The following is a 25,208-nucleotide window of genomic DNA, read 5'->3' as shown; positions in this document are numbered from 1 at the left end:
ATTAGTAAATAGAAAATTAAAAGGCATTTTAGTATTAAAATAGAAAATAAAGGCGAGGTTAAAAAAGCTTTTTAGAAAGTGCAATGTATTTAAGATTTAGCAGAAAGCTAAAGCAAACAAAAGTCTTCAGTCTTGTTTGCTCAGAGTTGGGGCAAGTCTTAAATCTTCTGGGAGTTTATTCCAGCTATTTGTTGCATAGCAACTAAATCCTGCTTTCCCATGTTTCGTGTGTCTGGGGATAATTAACTGATTGGTCTCAGAGGATCTTAGTGGTCTAGAAGGCTTATGTAGTGGAAGCATATCAGTTACATTTTTGGGCCTAAACCATGTAGGGATTTATAGGTTAGCAACATGATTTTAAAATCAATTCTCTGACCTACAGGAAGCCAATGTAACGATTTAAGAATTTGTGTAATATGTTCAAATTTTTTGGTCTTTGTTAGAGCTCTACCAGCAGCAAAAGACAAAGAGGAAGAAATATTCAAGTCAATTAATTATTGTTGTGTTGCCAGATCTGAGCAAAGCTCATATGAATGTACAAGACCTGCTTGGGACAACTAATAAGTAATTTATTTTCATACAACAATCATTAATCAATAATCAAGTCTCAATCTATACAGATTGAGACTTGCTGTGCTGAATAATGAACCATGAAAGACGTTTTACTTTCTGAGTTTTCTTTTTTGTGATGGCAGAACCGTTGTTGACACACAGGAAATATTTAGCAAGTGAGTTAGCTAACGGGGGAAGAAAGTAAGAAAGTTAGCAAGCTAGTGTTTTTGTCATTAAACATTGAATGTCCTGGCCTTGGAAAACGATCCTTGCCCTAAAACCCCCTATCCTATGGCCCTCGGCTATGGCCTACAGCATATGTGATGCCCGACTCCACATCACCGGGCAAAACGATCCTTATTTATCTTGGCTTCAATTCAGTACGATAATGCCTCGTAAAGCCTTATTTTCCTTGGTTTTATTGAGTATGTTGAGGCCTTGTTAAAGTCCTATTTTAGACTTGTGATAAATAAATGGATTGCATTTATACAGCGCTTTTCTAACCAACATTCACCCATTCATGCACGCATTCCTACACCGACGGCGGAGTCAACCATGCAAGGAGACAGCCAGCTCGTCAGGAGCAGAGGTCTATTGCTCAGAGACACCTATACACTCTCACGCTAGGAAGACCCGGGGATCGAACTAGCAACCTTCCAGTTAACAGCCAACCCTCTCTCGTGTGTCTTTCCAGTGTCAAATAGTTCACAAATAAAATCACCATAAGGTTCAAGTGCGGCTAAGGCGAAATATAATTAGACAGTCTATTGCTGGTTTAGGTGGTTGGCTCTTTTTTCTTCACTGCGTTCTGCATTCTGGTGTGGCCTATATCTATAAATGTATCTATTTTTTGTTTTTGTTTTCTGTTTCGGGTTTAAAAAACCAACACACAAACACAAATAAAATGCCGTTTATTTGTTTATTCCTTTTGCCCTTTTTCCGTTTCAAAACCAAATCAGAAAAACCAAAGAACAGCTCTGTTAATTGTTTTTTCTGATTTTTTTTTAAATAAAAAAGAACGAACCATACACAGATTATTCACGTCCATTGTTTACTTCTGTGTTTTTAAAAGTGCCGGTCTTCGTTGGTCTTCCTGTTTATGAAGGTAAGGATAACCCCGCCCTCTGCCCCTGGCGTAAAGGCAGTTCTCGTTGTAATCCCCCAGCTCAACCCTGGGGCTGGAGTTGAACCGGTCTTTACAGGCCGGAGCCGGTTCTCTGGCGATGTGAAACCAAAACACTGGCTCTAGCTCCGAACTAGCGCTCCGATTTTGCGGCGGTGTGAAAGGCCCGAGAGACACCTATACACTCTCACGCTAGGAAGAGCCGGGAATCGAACTAGCAACCTTCCGGTTAACGGCCAACCCTCTCCATCTCGTGAGCCAGCCTGAGTTGTCATTCTCCAGATGTACATGTATACCGAACCCCCTTCTCATGGGTCCTGCTTCCTCCCTCCCTCAGACGGGGTGCAGGTCACGGTGCTCCAGGGGGACATCACGGACTACCTCAGCGTACGGGAGGCCGTGCGCGGGGCTGACGTGGTCTTCCACTCTGCCAGCCTGGTGGACGTCTGGCACAAGGTGTCCCCGGCGGTCATCCACGCCGTCAACGTCACAGGTGGGCGTTAAACGAGCGCACAAACACGCCGTGACAGCAGATGCTCCTTTGTACCCGGCCCGGTCCGAGTGCGTCATTAGGCGGTCAATGACAAAAGGGACTAATTGGTGAATGGACCGCAATTATACAGCGCTTTTCTAACCAGTGGCCACTCAAAGGGCTTTACAACACTGCCTAAAATGTATAAACTCACACACGACGGCGACGTCAGCCATGGAATGCGACAGCCAGCCCAGTCGTAAGCAGTCAGGGTGAGGTGTCTCACCAGTGTCGGACACCCCGACTCTCTGGCGATCGAACTAGCAACCTTTTGGTTACCAGCCAACCGCTCTACCTCTCTTGCTAGGATTGAACCCGGAATGTTCTGGCTGGGAGTGGCACACCCTGACCCGAGGTAATCCATCAGTCCTGCTTGGCGGGAGCTCCCATCCGCTAAGCCACTTAATGCTCTCCTTTTGTGATCGTACCACTGCAGGGTGCGGAACGGATCGGATCGCAAAGGGGCGGTAGGGAGGGGGCGGTATAGCCCAGCTCAGTTCCGAGGTCGCGTTTCCACCGCCGACAGTACCCTTTGTGGTAGGCCGGATGTCGATCGCCGCGGCAGCTACGTAAACATCGTAAACAACGTCTTCCTCCGCAAGAATGCAGACGAACGTCTCCACCTCCTTGTTCGCCCAAGCAAGCTTTTTACGCGACATGTTAATTGTAAAGAATAATACCTCGAGGCTACTGTTTGTTTGTTTTTATCCCCGCGTCACCCGGAAGTGACGATTCTGTCGACCAATCAACGGAGGGGGGGTGTAGCTAGAATTCCAGGGTACCCTTTCAGGCGTCTGGTCTCGTTTTGGGTACCGCAACGGAGGAGTCCCTAAAATGGGGTCGGAACGGGTACGGCAAAGACCGGGTCACGCCCACCTTTGGCGGTGGAAACGCGATCCGACCCGCACCTTTGCGATCCGATCCGTTCCGCACCCTGCAGTGGAAATGCGCCATAACAAGTCCAAACCCATTGGTGTCGTAATTCAGCCAATTTGACAATGAGGTCAGAATAATTTGTTGCGGGCCGGGAGGGCTCTTTCATTCACTGACCCACCAATTTCACTTCTTTGTCTTAAAATTCTTAGTGTGATCCATTTATTTATTTAAAAAATATTCAGATGACTCAAACCACGTTCACCCCAATAACATCTGGACCAGATTTTCCTGTAGAGCGGTGGGGTGGTGGCTGTAGCGCTGTGGGCAGTCAGTCAACAAAGGATGAAAAGAAACAATCCAGGCAGCCACTGAACCGACTGGGACCAGTTGGCCTCGCGGAAGCGGTCCAACCCACCATCTGTCATCCTACGTGACGTTACCATAGCATTTAGCAGGAATCCTAGCCGTGTCTGGGAGTTGTGTTTCTGTGAAATGATTATATGTCGGCACATGGTGAATGATGGTTACTATTTGCGAGCTGTGGCGGACCCAGCCCTCTCAGAACCACTTTATATATATTTATCTATAAAAAGGTCATGAATCACATCGTGTCACAATGCACGCCGGGAATTTGCACTTTGGTTTGTTTGTGCTATGCTATTTCAGACTAAAATCATGTGACCACAGATTGACTATTCTTCGGCTGTTTTCCACACAATGTTTCACAATTCATGTTTTAATGTCAACTCCCTGACATTGTTTCCCTGTCATCGGGAAATATTCGGAACCGACGTAAGCTCAACTTAGGTTTCTTCGTAAATTGTTTGTCGTCTGCAGTTTGTGTCAACAGGAAAAACAAGGCTCAGCTAATATTTACCGTGAAAACACTGTGATCGAGGCTGTTTAGGGTACCCTGTCATCATCGCCTGCCCAAGCACACAATGACATCATCGCCTGCCCAAGCACACTTATCCCGCTGTCTATAAAGTATTACTCATCGACGTGCCTCCTCTGTTCCTAATGTTGGTGCTTCCTCCCCGGTCCCCAGGAACAGAGAACGTGATCCAGGCGTGCGTGGAGCTTGGGGTCCAGTATCTGGTCTACACCAGCAGCATGGAGGTGGTGGGCCCGAACGTCAAAGGAGACCCCTTCATCAGGTATGCCTCTCAAACTGCTTCCTCTCATCCTAATGGTTTCCTTATCCACCTCTGCCTCTTCCTCCTCCTCTTCTTCATCCTCTTCCTCCTCCTCCTCTTCATCCTCCTACCTCTTCATCCTCCTTCTCCTCCTCTCTCTTCATCCTCCTGCTCCACCTTAGTTTTCCTCCTCCTTCTCCCCCCTCTTCGTTCTCCTCTTCCTCTTCCTCCTCACCAAGGCAACATGTTGTTGTTGTTTTCTGAAAACATGACATGTGCACCAAAGAGGAGGTCCTCGGGCTAGGCATGAAAGGGAAGACACTCACGCAAGCACAAATCTAGCATCTGAAAATAGAATAAGATCCTCGCTCTGACTCAGACCGACCTGAACTCTTTCATGTTGATTCATGTCGGTTCTTCCTACCTCCTTACATCTCTGCTCTGCTGAAATATATTTGGATGGATTAGCATTAATTGCCAAATTAAATCAGACTATATCTGCCCATGCACATCCAGTGGAATCCCCCTCAAGGATTCGTTCGGGCGTTTGTGTTTAACTCAGGACTCAAGTAGCATCTCATCTTGGTTGCAGAGCGCTTTGTGTTTAATAACATATACTTTGAGTTGCACTGCTGTTTGTCTGGAGCTGTGTTTGCGATGAGGATCTCTTGCAATGCACTCAACCTGAAGGAATGCGGAGGCCCTTCAAGATGAGTAGCGTTCCTTCGAAGGAATTCTGGCATCAGCCGGCACCCGCCTTCTTCTGGTGAATGCCTGTGGGTCGGTTGTGTTCCTAATGAAGGCCCCAGACAGAGTGGAGCTCGCTCTCATATTGAAATGCGATTTTGTTTTATTGCTATAAGGCTACAGATGTGTTGTTCTCATCACTCCAAGAGCGGGCCAGGAAATACTTTTCAGCTGTCTGCCACACACACACGCGTGCCGCGTGTGTGTGAGTGCGTTTATGTGTGTGTGCACTTGTTTACGTGTTATAAGCCTTCCTCTATAAGGACCCACATACCATCAAGTGGTCCAACCACAGTCACAAACAAATAGTCTTGAATCCGCACTGTTTCCGTGCCTGGGTCTTCCCCCCTCCCCACTCTGCTTCCAAGTCAAGGCCGTCTGGAACGCAGATCTTAAAACCAGGATGTCCCACGAGTTAAACTTTATTGGTTTCTTTGTGCCAAACAGGGGAAACGAAGAGACGCCCTACAACATCGCTCACGCCATGCCCTACCCCCGGAGCAAGGCGGAGGCGGAGCGCATCGTGGTCAGAGCGAACGGCACGGAGGTACCCCACGGTTTATACACATTGATTAAGCCTTAGGGGCTCCCCAAAAGAATGATGAAAACTGGAGTGTCGTGGGCGTATTAATCTTATCTTTCGATTGACGGGTGGAAGATGGGTTCTCAGAGCCGATCACAGAACACATAGCCGCAGCCTTAAACCTAAATTTGCGAGCTGTCGCGGTCAAATAGAACGCAGTCAAATAGACACAGTCAAACAGAACACAGTCAAATAGACGCAGTCAAATAGACGCAGTCAAATAGAAAACAAATACTCTCACCAGTAGCTGATGGCTGGCTATGCGATTTCTACACAAAGTGCGATGTTCCTTAAAGGAGCATTTCACCGGTGGAGGCATGAATATGTATTGAAATTGGGAATCCTATATGTAGTCGAATGATAAAATAAAATTCTAATTTGGTGCCGTCTTGACCGAGAAATGGCAGAAAGTGACTTTTTGGCGCTTGTGGATTGAAAAATCCCACCATGCACCACGATGCACAGCTTCGCTGGCCACTCCCGCTGATCTAGATCAGAATCAAAATGAATCAAAAATGATTCACCCCAAGCTGTGACACAGAACACGTATGACATACGTGTCACTGTATACATGCCAGGTGTGGTCCACTGTGATCCACAGTGATTTTGTAAATGAAACGGAAACCGGACCGGAAACAGAAAGGGGGGGTGGTTATGGTCTTTTCACTCGTTTCACTCCGTTTCATTTACAAAATGCCAAATAAAACACGACAGAAACTGTATTTCTCTACAATACTTGATGAGGAACATCAACGAACACCACTAACCACTCGATGAGTTTCACATTTCTGAAAACGATGGTTAAGGGGTGTTTGTGAATGCCCATAGCCAGCCATTGTGAAGCATGCAGCGGCGATTCGAAATTTGCCAAATACTGGAGACAGGACCAATATTAAAAATTTCGGAGTTAACCACTCGTTTTATCCTAGACGAACCGGAAAGGGGGCTCAATGTTCAAAATACCGGAATTGTCCTTTGAGTAGAACCCCCCCCCCCAGTCTGCTGCCTAACATCCCCCCCCCCCATCCCCTATCCCAGGTGAGCGGCGGTAAGACGCTGCACACCTGCTCCCTGCGGCCCACCGGGATCTACGGAGAGGAGCACCAGCTCATGAAGGACTTCTACGACAAGAGCGTGCAGGCGGGGGGCCGGCTCATCCTGGGGGTCCCCAAGAACACGGAGCACGGCCGGGTCTACGCAGGTGAGCCTGGGCCCTGTTCGCTGATTGGACGCGGAAAATTTGGACGGAGAAAACCCACTAACATGCCGCAGACCCAGACCTAGTACTGAAGGGGAATTCAAGTACTTCTGCTTCAGAAGCAGAAGAAGAAGTAGAGAGTTTGCAAGGGGAATTGACCGTGTGTGTGTGTGTGTGTGTTTCTCTCTAATCAACCATATCACCCATATCACCCATCCAACCGCACTCACTTCCCCTATAAAAATACTTTTTATCTTCTTCCTCCTTATTTTTGTTTATTCGGTTTCACAAGAACAATAAATTGTGAAACGAAAAGTACAAATGTGTCATCAGAGCATAGGTGTGTATTCCCTTTGGTGAAAGGGATTCGAGTGACAACCGACTTACCGGCAACCGTTGGGCGGTCGAAACGTCGGTCGATGCCAATTCCTGCCGCTCGTTCAGTAACTTCCCCAGTAACTTCCCTCGTGTGTAACCACACACGCACAGGATGTTTTCCATTCGCCACTTCCTCTCTATGACCTACCCCGAGGACAACCATGACCCCCCCTATACCGGTCATCATTCAGCACCCACTCAGCCCTGGCGTGTGTGTTTCCCCGTCGCTAGGCAACGTGGCCTGGATGCACCTGCTGGCGGCACGGGGCCTGATGGAGGAGCCGCAGACGGTGGGCGGCCAGGCGTACTTCTGCTACGACGACTCGCCCTACAAGAGCTACGAGGACTTCAACCTGCAGTTCCTGTCGGCGTTCGGCTTCAGCCAGGTGCACATTCCCCTGGTGGCGCTCTGGTTCCTCGCCGTCCTCAACGACGTGCTGCGCTGGGTGCTGCGGCCCGTGTGGCAGTGGGCGCCGCTGCTCAACCGCTACACGCTGGCCGTGGCGTGCACCTCCTTCACCGTGAGCTCGGACAAGGCGCGGCGCCACTTCCGGTACACGCCGCTCTTCAGCTGGGAGGAGTGCCGGGCGCGCACGCAGGCCTGGGTCGACACGTTTCCCGGCCTCGGCGCCAAGAAGGACTCCTGACCCTGACCCCGACCGGACGCAATAATTGTGGCTGCAACACGCACGTGCGCACACATACACGCACGTGCGCACACATACACGCGCACACAGACACAAACACAGACAGACAGACAGACAGACAGACAGACAGACAGACAGACACTCCCCCCCCCCCCCCCCCCCCCCTCCCACAGCTACTAGACCCCGTCTGTATGTGGGATGCAGTTTGCACACTTCAAATAGCCGTATTGGATTCAGTGCAATGGTCCGTTGAGTCTCATGGCCTTAGGGACTGTCTGAACGGTGAATTCATCCTTTCAGTCCCGACTCAGGATCTGCACATTTTCTCTGTTCCTTATTTTTATAAAGACTATTTTCATGCTTTTCAAACTCAACCGTTTCTAAGATGACGATGTTAAGCTGACATGAATGCTATTAAATTAACTAATTATTACCTATAATAACAATGAGGTGTCATGTATCTTCTATATGTCTCAGTATATCTTGTAGAATAATCAAATATTTAAATATAGCTATATAAATAGTATAATAAATATAATATAGTCGCCTCTTCATTTGCCTCCAGACTTTTCATCTTCACAATTACAAACGCTCCTAACATTGTTCCAAACGTCTGGATAGACCACTGATTGATGCATAAATCATCTCATAAATGTGCATGAGCCCTAAGGCGAACCGTACTTAAGGGCAAGGCCCAATCCCATTTCTACCCCTTTCCCCTTCCCCTTACCCCTTCAAAACAAGGGGAAGGGGTAGAAATGGGATTGGGCCTTAAGGTATTAAGTATTCCGAGCTCAGCTCTGGTTGGACTGAGCGGTTCAGATTCCTGGCCTCATGTTCGTCATGTTGCTGGAGACTCAGGGTGCTTGTAAACACGTAATTGGTGAGCACAAACTAGGCCAGCATTACTCAACAGACAAAAGTGTACTGGCCCTGGCCATTGTTGAAATATAATCACTAAAATCCCCTGAAAGCCTCATCCACTCTTACGAAACAAGTTCTCGATGGTAGAGCATCTCAAAACAGGCAACCCTTGTTGGTGTCTCCGGCCCAGTCTCTGTATTGTTCCGGCCCAGTCTCTCTCCGGTATTTTGAACATCGAGCCTCCTTCCTGGTTTGTCTAGGATGAAATAGATTGGTTGCTGCTAATCAATCCCAGATGACCGTAACCACGGATACCAAGGAGGTTTCTTAACCGTGGAACAAGCCCTCACACAATTCCACCACTGCATTACAACTGTTTTTCCGTAACTATGCCATCTGTTATTGTTGTTTCAGGCGTGTCAGGGTTATTGGAGTTCCCCAAACTTTAGACTGAGGGTATTCTGGAACAATCCCCCTACCGATGACTCATGCAGCGGGTAAAGTGCAGGGAAACCTCAGTCTTTCCTCAAGCATTTGGAAACATTGGGTGATATCCATGGAAACGGATCTGGCTGATCTGAAAGGCAGCTTGAAGGCAGAGCCGATAGGGTCCGTCGATTTGATAGATGCTCTCCACATGTGCTTGTTGCTACAGAGCAAAACCATAGAGACGAAACAACCTCTTTATTTGGTTTTGAAACGTCTCTGGCTCAGGTGTTTGACCTCCGCAGAGCAGCTGCAGAAACAGGGAAGGAAAGGGTTTCATCACATCACATCTCCTCTTTTATTTTAGCTTTGCATGGAAATATAAAGTTTTTTTTGTCTTGTTCCCCTGAAAGCCCTTTTAACATGGCCTTTAATGGTCAAAAGTGAAACCTAAACTGTGTTCAGTGGACGGGCATGCATGTGCATAAGTTACACATTGTAGCTTTCATCATAATAATAATTTATTCCATGATGTAGTGATTTTCCGGACACCAAAGCACTTTACCTAGTGAGAAAATGGCGAAAAAGATCTATGCAGACTTTCCATTCAGCCACCTGTACCTCTGCATTTCTTCCTGACAGATTCGAGAAAGCTGCCTGGAAAGTAGAGGTATCCAGTCCCACACATGGGAGAGGAGGCTTAAATATTTGATAGGAGAGACAAAAATAAAAGCGACCGACGCACTTGAAAGCACTCACCTATCCGCACACCCACACACACACACTCAGGTGCACACCAACGCGCACACAATCTAAGACACTCAGATTCTTGTGTAAATACACTTTGTTGGATGACTGATGTGTCGTTTCGTAAATGTGTTATACTGGTATGTCTGGCAGTGGTATGTAGTTGGGCCTTTGGGAGGGATTTAAATCAGGTTTCAACGCATACACTCACTGTTCTGGGAGAAATACCTATACAAGAGTCCCCTCTCTGTAACCCTCTAGGATTGAGTGATATGGTTACCACATCACTTTTTGTCATTGGTTCGGCGCTCTTTTAATGAGACGAATATCCATGTGTAAACAAACGTATACATCAAAATAAATTAGATTGATATTTTGTGATTGACTCTCGCTGCTCTGAAACACTTTTCAATCATGCCTGAGCCCTCGATGAGATTGGAAGGGGATCAGGATATATCAATGCACATCTCATTCAAACCCAAAATAATGAATAAATCGATTTGAGTTACATACTTAGTTCAATAGGTCAATATTAGGACTGTGGAAATAAGTGAAACCGAGATTTTTTTATTGAATATCATGGGGACATTACCGGCCAACGACACAGCGAGGGCATTAGACACATCTGTGGGGAAAGATTCCTCCAAACTGATTCCGTAAGGCTCATTCCTCCATCCACGGAATGTCTCACTCGCCTGTTCGTCTTGGCAGACTCTTCTTTTCCACTGGTATTTGGCAGTTTTGCTCCAGTTCCAGGCAAAGATTATCCCTAGCTGGTCCAGGCCAACTGCATATCTATGTATTTTTGTTTTTCCTTATAATGATCTGTTGATGCCCTTTTGAACCATTCAGAGGCATGTCGTTAAACAGACGTTGGCCGTTGAGATAACGCTAGTAGAAGTCTTGTTCGTGGAAGCCTTGTTCGTAGAAGTCTTGTTCGTAATGATTTTGATCAGAGGGTCCAAAAACAACACCCACCACCGGACAGTGAAGAACAGCAGAACATATGGAAGAAGTCAGCCCAGCCCCCAGGGATCTATGCTGGGATAGCCATGTTTATGTGTGCAGTCCACAGCTAAACATGGCTATCCCAACATTGACTCCTGGTGCACAGGGTACACCCTATGAACCAAAGCAGCCTTTTGAAACGAGAATCCTGTGAACCGGAGAACCCTATGTATTTATGCACGCTACGTATCAATCCAACCTATCAATGCACCCTCCAGTGTATCAAACAAAGTGTTATATGAGGGAGAGATGGCGTTTGAGGCAATTGTTAACTTCAGGGATGGTGTCTAAACAAGAGCCTGGGATCATCGTCTCAAATATCTCAGACGCCGTTTCCTTCTGCCCCAGGCTTCTCAGGTGTGTACAGGCTGTCACTGCTGTCTTTGTCGCTTCTTATCTTACCTGTTTTCTTCAGTTATTCTTAGATTAAAAGCTTTATAACACTGTGTGTGTGTGTGTGTGTGTGTGTGTGTGTGTGTGTGTGTGTGTGTGTGTGTGTGTGTGTGTGTGTGTGTGTGTGTGTGTGCGTGTGTGTGTGTCGGTGACACGCAAAAATATGTGTGCATGTGCAAAGAGAACGGTTGTCTTCTTGCTCATGATTGGATCAACCTTGGCAGACCATGGGGTTCCTTTTTCGTTTCATTGCCCTTCTGGACTCTCTCTCTCTCCCTTCAGGGGCTCATGTGGTTCCAATATGAGTTCAGGTGCCAGTCCCAGAGAGACGAAGATCAGATGCCACAGAGGAAGAACCTGTTCTCTGATTCTAAATTGGATCAGGCAAAATGCCTGTTTGACTGCATCTATCTGGCAGGTCGCACAAAAATCCTGTGTTAATAACTGCCGTGTTTTGTCACCGTGGTTACGTCGCTTGCATTTGTGTCACCATAGTGAGGTGATCAGTGATCTCGTTATGGTTGGCTGTCACCACTGCAGTCTGAGTCATGAATGGAGAGGAACTGCTGCAACAATTGCCCTATATGGTTAAACCAAGCTATTGCAGGCTTGTCACCTGTTATTGGCTAATATGGACCTCCTCTCACCTGCCGTTAAGCGTTGATGCTCAACCGTCCTCCGCTGATTGACACTGAATTGAGGGGGCGTTACCAGGGAAGCCGACAGCTCTGCAGCCCCAAAATGAACCGAAAAACCCTTACCCAAACCAAAGAAAGCCTTTTGACAGGGGAGGTGAGGAGGATTGGTTCTCCGTTCAGACGCCTATTTTTCAGTGGCAATGATATCCTCGTTTGCAATATAGACATATTAGCCGCATTGACTAGGCCTACTTCGACACGTCGCCGTCATATTGAAGAGGGCAAGACACAACAAATAGCCTACAATTCCTTGAAATGTTCGTTTTCATGTTCATCTTCATATTTATTATATGTATTTTATGTCATATATATATATTCTTCTTTACTCCATGGAGACCCTTGAATAAAAAACAAAATCGATTGGGAAATGTAAAAGTTATGTGCTTTTCATCCAGTGTGCAAACACGAGTTTGTTGTGCGTTATGTTCCGTGGGTTGCTACCTTTGCGATAAAACGATGAAAACATTGACACAGCAAACGCCCAATAGTGACTCCGCTGTATTTATGCTATTTCTGTCTCGACACACATGCGCATCGCTCAGAAAAAAACTGTGCAGGGTGTCTTATCAGCATCCTCTAGTGGCCGACGGTAAGAGCCTGTATTTTTGTACAAATATGCGTTCGTTAACCAAACGAACGGTGTCATCTACTGACAGAACAAGATATTGCAGTAATATTTAGTAGGATTTGTTAGGGCGCGAACTTTTTTTTATTTTATTTTTAAAGCAACACTTGTACACATAAATACAGTGTTACAACGCACAAATATGCGGAATAATCTCATTTAAATTGGCCAAAATGTTAAAATGTTATTCTCACTATTTATCATTTCCCCCCTGCAACGAAGCGTTTCCGAACAAGAACACGAGGAGGAGGGAGACCTCTGCATAATGCGTGCGCGTGTTCGACGGCGGTGTCGTGGACGCGCACGCACTGTCAGTAGGGAAACGCTGGCGCCTGCCGTAATGTGCTCAAGCCGCTTGTCAACGCCGAGCAGAACAACTCAAACAGAAAAAAGTCCTGTTTGCTTCCAGATGAAGAACTAGAACAGTACGTAGCTTAACCGGAGGGAGAGCGGCAGGTATCTTCTCGCACACGAACACGGGTAGACAGGGCATTCGGGCTAGCTCAGGAGGCTAACAACAACAGGACGGCTAGGCTAACGGTACCGTTAGGTGGAGAGCTACCGTTCACCCAAGCGTACTCCGCTAGCCACATGCTAAGTTAACGGTACCGTTAGGTTCAGAGCTAAACTAGCCACAAGCTAGGCTATAAGGCGAAGGGGCTGCCGCGGGGACATTTCGCGTGTGCAGCTCTTCGGTCTCAGAAGTCTTGACACAGCAGCACGTCTCCCCTCTGCCGTGTTTTCATCTCACCGAGGAGTTTCCGGGACCGGAATTGTGGGGGGTCGCGGACCGGAGCCCCCCGGCTGCCCAGGCGGACGGGTCCCGCTGACCCACAGCGGCTCGTCGGTGAGTAAAACGCCTACCGCAGCCGAGGTACCGGGGCCAAACAGGAGCGGCGAGGCCGTGGTCCCATCTCGGCCCGGGCCTCACCTCACCACAGGGTGTTGACCGTTTTGTGGTGGATGATGCATGATATGTCCTGCCGGCTGAATAGGGAAGTTAGGTTTATTTGTTGTAAAGGTCTGCTGGAGATGATCCGAGAGCAAAGTGCAGTGAGGTTTGTGACTCTGATCTGTGGCCGGCCGGTGTGGCCCAGTGGCGGTAGGCGTCCCTGACTTCTAACGTTATGTGCATGATGATGTTGAACGTTGATGTCGGACTCGTTCCTCTTTCAGAATGTCAACTCTTAATATGTGAGTGTAGCTTTATGTACAGGGACTGTTTTTAGATTAAGCAACCTTTGTAGTTTGCTGATGGAAGTCCAATTGCAGGCTCAATGTACTTTGGTGTGTTTATAAAAATATTTATTATTAATGCAAGCTTTAGAACATCAGCCCACTTATAATTGCATATTATTGCACTATGCTAATTGTTAATGGGGATATTTCTTAATGTGTTATTATAGGTATTATTTACAGTTGAATAGTGCTTTGTTATCACATTAATTTGCTACTACACATATGCATACTTTACAATTGTGTAACGCCCACATTCAATGACACAACTTTCTCTATATGCTGCCATTCATTAACTTGAACAATTTATAGTTTTTTATATCTTCATAGAGATGTTTGATGCATCGTCCCAGTGTCATACTGGTTAAGTCAACTAGGTGGTCATCAAGTAGACCGTTTGTTATTAATATATTAAGTAGCAGGAGGCAGGCTTCCTGCTCAATGACGCTGAAGTTCAGGTTGTGAATGGGGTAGTGGAACGGGGTTTTATTGTAGAGATGACCACCCAAGGCCTCAGACAACAGAATATGAATATAACGTGCATACTGACTACAGCATCTCATGTTTTCTGTTCCATCCCAGTTTTGGATAAAGTAACCGTTCATCCCTCAGTCATATTCCTTAGTCCCTATATTATTGTGACAAGAACAATCTTTTTTGTCATATGTTCTTTTGCAATTTTCAACACCTGCATTCTGATCCCAATTCAGACCCCTTCATTCTACAGAGACAAACATGATGTAACTCACTCTGCTCCTCCCTCCCTCCTTGTCTCCGCAGGAGAGACCAAAGTGGAACCATGGCTGAAACCTCCACCTTAACCCCGTCGCCTTCAGCTGTAGGCGATCCACCTGCGGCTCCGTCCATCCCGCCACCCTCCACGGCCCTGCCCGACCCCAGCGGCCCCGCCTGGGAAGAGCTGTCCACCCCCAAGTCCTTCCTCTACCACGACAAACCCCCGAGCCCCCCCACCGCTACGCCCGCTGCACCTGCTGCGCCGGCCGGGGATTCAACCCCACCTGTCCCCCTGACGGAGCGCGACCTGCTCCCGGGTCCCGCCGATGGCGCTCCCGCCGTAGCCATCAGCCCCGGCGTTCCGATCCCCGTGGAAACCGTTGGAAGCGCCTCCCAGGGCAACGGCTCGGGAGTGACGGAGGTCCCGGCGACCGCGGCCGGCCCCGCGCCGTTTGTGAAACAAGATGGCGGCGTCCCGGCCAATCCCGACTCCACGGGCGTCGCCCCGAGCAGCCCCACTGAGCATGTCGAGCCTCCGGCCGCCATCACACCGCCACAGGCGTCGCCCACCTCCCCCGATCCTAAGCCCACCCCTAACCTCTACCCCAGTGTGCACGTCGCCCAGAACCCAAACCCCTCCATCCTGGACGACGCCCAGGCTGCCCCCAAGCAAGCTCTAGTCCCCGCCCCTAACCCTAACCCAGAGACCGCCCCCCCTGCTCCAGACTCCGCCCCCAGACCCACACCAGGGGAGACCGCCGCGGCCCCCGCCCAGGAGAAGCCTGCGCAGTCGCCACCGCCGCCGGTACCCCCGAAACCAAGCCCCGGGACCTGGTCCCCAAAGCATCACGCCCCCCCGGCTACGGGATTGGCAGAGACCCCCCCGGCGACGCCCTCCCGGGCTGAGCACCCGCCCTGCCCCCTCCCGGTGATCCAGGAGCCGGCCGACTTCTACCTGCCCCCCTCCACCCCCAAGGCGCGGCCCCGCCCTGGACACCATGAGCTACCTGGAGTCGGCCAGCCTGATGTCGGGCACCCTGGAGTCGCTCTCCGGCCTGGGGGAGGACGGCAGCTCGGTGGGCTCCGACTCGGAGGTCAACGGCGTGACGGCGAGACGCACCGACAAATACGGCTTCCTCGGCGGGAACCAGTACAGCGAGAGCGGGTAGGTTAGACGACCCGTAGACACGCGCGTATTTACCGGAAGATGCCCTTCATCGATTCTGTGGCCCGTTATGTGCTCGGCTGATCGCCAGAGATCGTAAGCCCAGGTTGGATGCGGTGTTTTAGGCAGGCGGTATGTTTAAAGGATGAAAGATTGCTCTCTGACACGGCTCCACGTAGGCTGCTTTCTCTTCCCGGGAGACTAAATTCGATCAGCATGTGATGACTTGATTTGATCTGCTAGATGATCCTCCACTTTGCGTCCTATCGTCCACTCAATCCGCCCGCCCCTGTATCGTGGGGGGCTCACGTGACTCGCTGAGCTCCGGGCCTAGCTCGTCGGCCTGGCCGGTCACGCCCGCTCCTGCTCGCTCTCTCTGCGTCCACCCCCCCCCCCTCTCTCTCCTAACGTGTCTGGCCGGCCTCAATCTGTCCTTGGTCTGAGTCAGATAGTGCTGAGGGCGCCCCGGTGAGTCAGACTGGACAGCGTGTCTCTTCCTCATACCTCTCCCGCCACACCCGTCCCCTCCACGTTTGCGGCCCCTTTTTCGTGAACATGCTTCCTCTTTTTCTCTTGCATTGTCTCCCCCAGACGGACTAATTGGTCTCCTTCTGTTGAATAATTAAGAGGCTTATTGATTGGAGCGGGATGGCGAGGGGGGGCGCCGTGTCCGCTTAATCACAAAGTCCCTCTCAGATCAGCCGTCCTTCAGACACTCAGAGGTGGAGCGTAGTAGGAGTGGATGTAGTCAGGAGTAGTAGTGGTAGTAGTGAGTAGTAGGGAGGTGTGGTGGTAGGAGTGAGATGGAGTGGTGGTGATGGTGGATCGACACATGAGCCGACCCCTGGCTATGATTCACCGTGCTTATACTCCAGTATTGGTGTTACAAATGGGTAACAGGTTAACCTTAATGAGCATACCTTAGTGCTTGGCACTTGGTTATATAAACATCCTTACTGTCCCGACAGCGACACTACTATTGTTTCTCTCTCTTCGGACAAATGTACTTATTGTAAGTCGCTTTGGATCGAAGCACTGCTAAATGACCTAAATGTAAATGTCTGAACGACGTGGCATTGGAAAGATGCGTACCGTACAGCAACATGTGGGCGACTCTGCACAAGCTGCACAATAAGTCCCACATCCTAGTCCTCATGTCACTGTTACTGTGCCCTGGTTTAAAGAAGACGCCATCTCTTCCTGCTCGTGACCCACTGATGCGATCTCGCTCGATGTTTCAGAGATAAAGACATCCGGCTGGAGGTGGCCCGGCAGAGAGAGATGAAATGGCTGGAGATGTTCGGCAACTGGGACAAGTGGGTGAAGCATCGCTTCCAGAAGGTACTGTCACCCTCGATCATCTGTCAAAGCGGCCTTATCTCCCACCACTGATGTGGTGGTGCCCTGGTTGTTTCGGGCGGTGTGAAAATGCCTACCCATGTTCTCTGTTTTGATTGGCTAAGATGAACACAAATCTTAGCCTTAATCCTCCTGGATAAAATATGTAAATATATAATATTTACAGATATGCATGTATTTATGTATTTTTTTTTCTATTCAAACTAAAAGCTAATGTTGTGTACTACAAAAACTTTTGAGAGATAAAGTACACCACACCCAGCATTGAAGTCTACACGTTCAACACTGTACAGCTGCAGCTAACGCTATGATGTTCTGATGCTATGCATGCTAACAGGCTATTTACCCCTGCTTGCATTCCCGAGGTGAATGCTAAGTCGCTAAGGGACTGATTATGGTCCCAAGTTCACGCAACGCAGACGCTTCGACGCAGTCGCGAACCTTTATGGTTCTGCGTCGGGTTTTAGTGAGCGGACCAATCCCAGCTTGCTGCTGCGTCGCCTCGACGGAAGGTTACAATTTTTGGGAGGCACACGTCAGGCCCTCGTGGTGGACGCATGGAGGGTCCGCAAGGAGGGTCCGCAAGGACGTAAGGGGTCCGTAACCCCCTTGCGCTGCGAGAACGTGGGACCATAATCAGCCCTTTCTGCTGCCCCCCTGCTTGTCTCCCCAGGTGAAGATCCGCTGCAGGAAGGGCATCCCCTCGTCACTCCGGTCCAAAGCCTGGCAGCTGCTGTCCAACAGCCAGGACCTCCTGGACGCGAACCCCGGGAAGTTTGAGGTAACGCTGTCCGCTTAGACTGGGTAGCCCCAGGCCCTTCTGCCGGCGATTTGAGTTCGCCCTGCACTAGGTTCTGGAGTAGAGCGATGCATTTCTTTCTGCTTCCGATCAGCCAATCACCAAGCTGGCTTTTCCCCCCTGGCGCGCTATTGGCTGGTTTAACACAATGACGACAGGGAAGCGACGGCAAGCAGCCAATCGCGTAAAGAGTCAGTTGAACTAGGCCCGTTGATCACACCTCTTGTGCTGAAGGAAATGACGCCCGCTTCGCCAGACCAACGTCTGGCAACAGAGTACTAAAGTGAAAACGTCAAGTTGTCCTGGCAACCGGATTCTCAGTTCTGAAAAACCGAACAAGAGATGGCGTTTTTCATTGCTTCCATGCATTGTTTCTATCAAAATGAAAATAATCAATCAATCAATCAATTTCAAGAGGTGAAAATCACTACCAATCGAAACATGTCGAGGCGTTCATGTATTCCCTGGGGTATTAAAAGGAGGAGTTTACACAACGTTTGTTTAGGTTTCTTTTTTGTGTATGAAGACAATCTATTCTCAATATTACTTGCATCATTGGTAAAGCAAACTCGCAAATCAATTCGCAAAAAAAAATCTTTCCTTTCCTATAAAACGTTTGTGTGGTTTAGGATTTCCCCTTGTCAATTTGGTTTGTTTAGAACCGGAAAAAAGGGTTGCTATGGAAACTTGACGTCACACTTTAGTACTCTTATTAGCCAGGCTACTGCACCCACCTGTTAAAGGTCGGGAGACGTGCAGGGCTGTAAGCTTCTTAGACCAACGGGTTGTAAGCCTGCTTGACAACCACCCACCCCCGAATGATCACGCTCAAACAGGTGGGCTGAGTGGACCCCTCGTCCCCCCCGTCTCGCCTTGTTTATATTTTTATTAGAGCTGTCAGTTAAACGCGTTATTAACGGCGTTAACTCAAAGCAAATTTAACGGCGTTAATTTTTTTATCGCGCGATTAACGCAATTATTTTATTAAAAAAAAAAAAAAAAATTTTTTTTTTTTCTTTTTTCCTTGGGCTCAAAACAAAGAATCAGTAGCCTGACAGCTATGTTCAAATGACATTTGTTCAAAGCAGTCGTTTAATTGCACTATAGGCTCTTTTTTTGTATCGTCCTGTTTTGATCAGTGTATATGCCAATGTTGTTATCAATAAAAAATCCTTTGCACAAGGCAAGCCGATGCACTTCACCATGTTGATAAGAGAATTAAAATGAGAAGAATTATGGGACAAAAAAATCAAGGGATATTTAGCATAGAAAAATAATTTGCGATTAATCGCGATTAATTAGAGTTAACTATGACATTAATGCGATTAATCACGATTAAATATTTTAATCGCTTGACAGCTCTAATTTTTATTTATTTAATTACATTTTTTATATGAATGTGTTAATTTGTTTTTTTTTGTTAAATTAAATAGGGACAGAGCAAGTACATAAACATAAATGTAAAAATACAAGAAGGAAGCACGCTAGATTGCATCTGTATTCCCCAGGCAGTGAACCGAAACGGGAAACACTATAGTGACCATACACAAGTAAAAAAACACGCAAAATACGTTACGCAACAAGTGAGGTAAGGAGTGAGCACAATTGAGCCCCGCCTTGTGCCATTGTTTGAGAGGGATATTGCACTGAGATATGAAGGGCACTCTTTTATTGCATGTGTACGGCTATTCCAGTGTTTACTTCCCTTTACTGACGGCATCGTTTGTCCAAATGTGGTGAAACTATGTGGCCCCTCAGTCCCCTCTATTGATGGCCCTGGGCCCAATGCCACTGTTAGCCCTGGGTTTAGTAAATGAATTTAAAGGATGCCCATGCAAAGCCTCAAGCGTTTTTGACATTTCTTTGATTCCTTAAGCTAGGTAATTAATATTCCTCCAGAATGTTAGAATGATGGAATGAGTGTTTTCTTTCATTGGCCCCCTTGAAGAGTGTTATTTACATTGGTTTAGATGTCGTTACTAGTAAGTTAAACGTGCTTTTGCAACTACTGGGACTACTACTACACAGGTTGTATGCATGCAATGTGCGACAGCACTCATATTCTCCAATATTCCTCAGCCAAACCGCACAATTTTCTTGTAAATAAAATGTATATCATTTAAACCGAAATTGTAATCCGTTCCTGAAGTTATATGTTCTCCTCTGCCTCTAGGGAGGGTTCTTATGTTGTTGTTTTTCCCTGCTCGTTTTGTTCCAGGAGCTGGAGAGGGAGCCGGGCGAGGCCAAGTGGCTGGACATCATAGAGAAGGACCTCCACAGACAGTTCCCCTTCCATGAGATGTTCGCTGCCCGCGGGGGTCACGGGTAAACTCCTCACACACGTATACAACACGCCTTCAACCCATTACCCCAGAGCCAGGGCAGCATTTAGCCTAGGGCTGCTCCATTAGGGGAAAAATCATAAGCACGATTATTTTGCTATCAATATTGAAATCACGATTATTCAACCGATTGTTTTTGGGTTTGAAAACATTTTGTGTTTATTCAGCATGTCTCTCCCAAAAAAAGGAAAAATAACTGAGAACTTAGAAATTTCGCCTTAAAAATAATACACAAAATGGTACAAAAAATAAATAAATCGAAGACTACGAGGGTGGGAGGATTGTTCCGTTGGTGGACGTGAATAGAATAGATTATGTCAATTTTGAGATCGTTTGACGCTAAAATCGAAATCGCGATCAAAATTCGATGAATCGCCTAGCCCTAATTTAGCCTAATCTCAGTCTTCCCCATGGCTGTGTGCAGGCAGCAGGATCTGTACCGCATCCTGAAGGCCTACACCATCTACCGGCCCGACGAGGGCTACTGCCAGGCCCAGGCCCCGGTGGCCGCCGTACTGCTCATGCACATGCCCGCCGAGGTAGGAGGCCGTCTGCGCCGCCCTACCGACCTCTGGGGACTGACTCAGAGTCAGCCCGTACTGATATCGACTTCCATCGACTTCAAGCAGTCGTTGGTCCTTTAATCGGATGGCTTATACGTTGTGCATGCACCTACTCTCTCATCAGATACTTTTGCTAAAAGTCATAATGTTCTAGTAGTTTGTTGTAAAAATGTGATCTTTGTATACAAGTGTGGCTCGTTTCTCATGTGTGTTCTCTTATGAAAGGCGTTTTTTATGAGAGTTTTTGTCTTTTCGTTAACGCCCGTGTCTCTCTGTCTGACAGCAAGCCTTCTGGTGCCTGGTCCAGATCTGCGAGCGATACCTTCCAGGCTACTACAGCGCCGGGCTGGTAAGACGCTCTGTTCTCGGCCTGTAGCCACAGATTAGATCAGTGGTTCAGGACCTTCTGGGAGCAAAGGCCTCCCAACCACATGTTCATGTGGAGTGGTTTGGCCTGGTTATGAAAAATGTGATCCACATTATTACTAGGATATCGTAGATAGATGGATTCATGAATACACACATACACATAACAGGCTAGTAGCAGTTTTCCCATTGTGGTCACACACAGCAGACAGTCCAAATGATTGCATGGATACTAACCATGTTCCTAAACGGTAAAAGTATTGAAACGGAGCAAGTACTGGCATTACACCAACCAAGCCTAAGATTTTTACTCTTGTGTACTGTACAATAAGATGTAATAAAAGTGATTCTGATTCATTACGTGGGTCAATGAATCAACAACAAATCAAATCAAGCTAACAATAGTTAAGTCTGGATTATGTATGAAGTTTCACAGAATTTCAAGTGGCACCTGTCCTGGCCTCGATGTGCTCTGACTCCGGCCGAGCCCCACTGGTTCACAGCTGACCCATGACCTCTATGTCGCGTCCCCCCCCGCCCCCCCCCCCCAGGAGGCCATCCAGCTGGACGGGGAGATCTTCTTCTCCCTGCTGCGCCGCACGTGTCCCATGGCCTACCGCCACCTGAAGAAGTTCAAGATCGACCCCATCCTGTACATGACGGAGTGGTTCATGTGCATCTTCTCCCGCACGCTGCCGTGGTCCTGCGTGCTGCGCGTCTGGGACATGTTCTTCTGTGAAGGTGAGGGTCTTACTCCGCGTGCACCTCGCAATCAAATCAAACTTTATTCGTATGCCGCCTTTCGTGCAAAATTGCACTACTAGATGCTTAACAATACAATGATAATAAAGATGGATAAATTAATACATGGTTTTAGAGAATGCTGAGCTACATGTGTATGTTTTAAGGTTCCTCTTTTTAAAGGTGTTCACACACAGTGAAACCTTGTCGTTTTACTGTCGTTTCGTCACGTCAGCACAGAAAGGGAGGTTGAAAAGTTCAGTGCTAAATAAATTGTAATACGCAAGTAAAAACGCAGCAGAAAATTAAGTGAACCTGTAAAAGCCGGGACCTGCCGCTCAGCTGTTTACACGCTCCAGTATTGTAAAGATCCACACTTAATTTACAGTTTACATTCAGGGCATTTTGCAAACGCTTTTATCCATGGCTCTGTGTTAAGGCTGGGCGATTAATCGGATTATGATCGCAATTTAAATTATAGTGTAAAACCATCACAAAACTAATATAAGCGAGTTTTCAATTTTTATATATTTTTCTTCATTGAATGTTTTATAGAAAGTGCAGATCAGCTGGATACATATCCGTACATTATTTTAGATGTGTGTGTGTGTGTGTGTGTGTGACCCCTGACCTCTGACCCGTTGCGTCCCCAGGGGTGAAGATCGTGTTCCGCGTGGGCCTGGTGCTGCTGAAGCAGATGCTGGGCTCGGTGGACAAGCTGCGCGAGCTGCAGGGGATGTACGAGACCATGGAGCGCCTGAGGAACATCTCTCCCGACCTGCTGCGAGAGGACGTGTTGGTGCAGGAGGTGAGCGGGACAGGGGGGTGCTGTAGCATCACCTCGGTGCACAAGGCTGGGCTGATTATGGTTCCAATGCCCACGCAGTCGTGAGCGTTTATGGTTCTGCGTCGGGTTTTAGTTAGCGGACCAATCACAGCCCTTGCTGCTGCGTCGCCTCGACGGAAGTTTTTTTGGGAGGCGCACGTCGGGCCCTCGTGGATGTAAGGGGTCCGTGAACGTGCAACCATGATGATCCCTTTAAAGTCCTAACGGGCCTCAGGGCATGAGCTTGACTGGGGGGCTCCTCGCTTCATTACTGGGGTTCCTCGGGTCATTCTGGTGTTCGTATCGTCACCTCGGTGCCCCAGACCTAAAGGTCCCATCTTATAGCACCAGGTGTGAGTGTGATTTGACGTTACAAGCCGTTTAGAAAATCTGTTTTTAGTGGCATCATAAGTGGCCGTGTCCGCCTACACGTACGCTGGATAGATCAGTCTTGCAGCCGACCCAGTGGACGGAGGCAAACGTTGCTCATCTAGCCGCCATACATCTAGGTGGACGCGCCCGTTTGTGATGTCAGAAGAGGCATACTTTTCAAAGCAGCCTGTAACGGTTGGATCACACTCACACCTGGTGGTGTAATATAGGACCTTTTTAAGGTCATAACAATCCATTCTCTGTGGCTGCACTGAGACTACGACAGGGGGATGGTTGTTCCGTCGGGGGACGTGAATAGACTACAGTACGTGTTGTACTCGTTCTTGCTACTCTGTGTGCTTCTGCGCGGCAACGCCCGGGTTTCATTCTTCGAGGAGAAGCCTCGTCTTGCAGATGCATGCACACGCAAACACACACACACACACACACACACACCAACAGCAGGACACATGCTGTTACTCACCGACGCACGCTTTGACTCAGCTTCCTGCGTTGTCTCGCCCCAGCGGGTTCACTTCCTCAGCCCCCCCCCCCTTCCTCCCACCTCCTTCCTCTAACGTGTCCTCCACCCGTCTGTGCAGATCGTGGTCCTCCCGGTGACGGAGTCCCTGATCGAGCGCGAGTGCACCGTCCAGGTGAGGAAGTGGCGCGAGTCCAGGGGCGAGCTGACTCACCAGCCCGGCCGCCGGCTCAACGGCACGCGGGCCATCCACGAGCAGAAGCGCCGCGCCTCCTCCATCAGCTCCGGCGGCAGCTTCTCCTTCCTCGGGGGCGGGGGCACGCCGGCCCCGGGCCCCCTCAGGGCCTCCTCCAGCCTGCTGTCGCTCCCGGGCTTCCGGCGCTCTAAGGCGCCGTTCCACGCCCTGGTCAAGAAGGCGTCCTTCTCGGGGCCGTCGGGCGCCGACGCCATGCCGCCGATGCAACGGCCCCTCGCCGCCGCCGCCAGCCCCGTCCGAGGCCCCGCCCACAAGCCGCCGCTGCCCGGGGCAGCCCCCCGGGCGGCGGCCGCGCCCCACGTCCAGAGCCCCCTGGTGCTCACCGTGGGGGCCCCCGCGCCGGCGCAGCAGCCTCCAAAGCAGTCGTCGCCGGTGGCCCCCCAAGAGCAGCTCGACCCTCCCGCCCAGCCCACGTCACACAACCCCCCGCAGCAGGCCGCCATGCAGCCCCCCACCACGCTGACGCCCTCCCCCGTGGTGGAGCAGGTGACGCCCTCCATCCCCTCCCCCATGGCCCACAACGCCCCCCTGATGCCGGGGCCCCAGCAGGAGGAGGCCCCCGTGAAGGAGGGGCCCCCGGTCGGCCCCGAGGAGACGACGACGGCGACGGCCGACGGCGGCGGCAAGAAGAAGAGGAGGAGCAAGGAGGACAAGAGGAAGGAGAAGGAGGACGAGAAGCAGAAGCTGAAGGAGACGAAGGAGAAGAAGGAGCGCGACAAGACGGAGAAGGAGAGGCAGAAGAAGGAGAAGGAGCGCCAGGAGAAGGAGAAGAAGAAGGAGCGGTCGGGGAAGAAGAAGACGGCGGCCGTCGTCGCCGGACCCGAGCACGCCGCCAACGCCACCGGCGAGAGGAACGGAGGCGGGGCCCCCAAGGACTCTGCCTAGTTTCTGTTCCTCTATCCCCCCCTCCTCCCCCCATCCCCCCCCCCCCCACACCACTACCACACCACAGAAGAAGAAGTGAAGGCCACTGGGGGAGGGAGGGGGGGGGGGGAAAGGGAGAACAAAGGACCCTGGGACGCGGAAGGCGGGGCTATTACCGGGGCTGATAATAATAGCAGGAGGGGGTGGCTTCCTGCAGCGTGTGTCACTTCAAACACTTTATCTCGTACTGGTATTATGGTTTAGAAGCACCTGGAGGCCTGGGAGGGAGGGGCTTCCTCCCCCCTTCCTCCCCCCTTCCTCCCCCCGCTACGATGAGGGACAGGTTTTTTATTGTTATGGTTGTTAATGTTATTATAATTATTATTATTATTATTGTTTCAGCTTTTCTTTTTGCACTGCGACAAACGGTCCCAGCAACAGCTCATCTCAGAAGGCCACCCACGTGAAGTTGTGTATTTCATTTTATCTTTTTTTTTTTTGTGACTCGAACGGGGGCCGCTGGGCTGTGGGGGGGTCGACCTGGCCCCCCATCCCCGCCCCCCGCCGCCA

General features: G+C 49.3%; 2 protein-coding genes across 3 annotated transcripts in view; both read left to right on the top strand.

The window, feature by feature from the left end:
• hsd3b7 (hydroxy-delta-5-steroid dehydrogenase, 3 beta- and steroid delta-isomerase) overlaps positions 1-8,326 on the top strand; it is a 10,095-nt gene extending 1,769 nt beyond the window's left edge. Inside the window, exons 2-6 of one of the 2 annotated variants that reach the window (XM_030348757.1) lie at positions 2,013-2,168; positions 4,132-4,240; positions 5,414-5,513; positions 6,588-6,750; positions 7,357-8,326. In XM_030348757.1, coding sequence (XP_030204617.1) covers positions 2,013-2,168; positions 4,132-4,240; positions 5,414-5,513; positions 6,588-6,750; positions 7,357-7,772 — 944 coding nt within the window. In that variant the 3' untranslated portion in view covers positions 7,773-8,326. The remainder of the gene's footprint in view (positions 1-2,012; positions 2,169-4,131; positions 4,241-5,413; positions 5,514-6,587; positions 6,751-7,356) is intronic. The other variant, XM_030348768.1, reaches the window with a different exon arrangement.
• A 5,228-nt stretch (positions 8,327-13,554) lies between these two features.
• On the top strand, positions 13,555-24,757 carry tbc1d10b (TBC1 domain family, member 10b). The gene is given in 11 exon segments (XM_030348267.1): positions 13,555-13,635; positions 14,550-15,459; positions 15,461-15,669; positions 16,911-17,010; positions 17,702-17,809; positions 20,046-20,152; positions 20,594-20,708; positions 21,016-21,081; positions 21,650-21,839; positions 22,493-22,647; positions 23,640-24,757. Coding segments are annotated over 10 exon segments (2,961 nt in total). The 5' UTR covers positions 13,555-13,635; positions 14,550-14,568; the 3' UTR covers positions 24,660-24,757.
• Positions 24,758-25,208: the final 451 nt, after the last annotated feature.

This window comes from Gadus morhua, chromosome 2 (genome assembly GCF_902167405.1).
Source record: "Gadus morhua chromosome 2, gadMor3.0, whole genome shotgun sequence".
In the NCBI taxonomy this organism is placed as follows: domain Eukaryota; kingdom Metazoa; phylum Chordata; class Actinopteri; order Gadiformes; family Gadidae; genus Gadus; species Gadus morhua.
The sequence above is the reverse complement of the archived record's forward strand: the minus strand, read 5'-3'. Positions and strand labels throughout refer to the sequence as shown.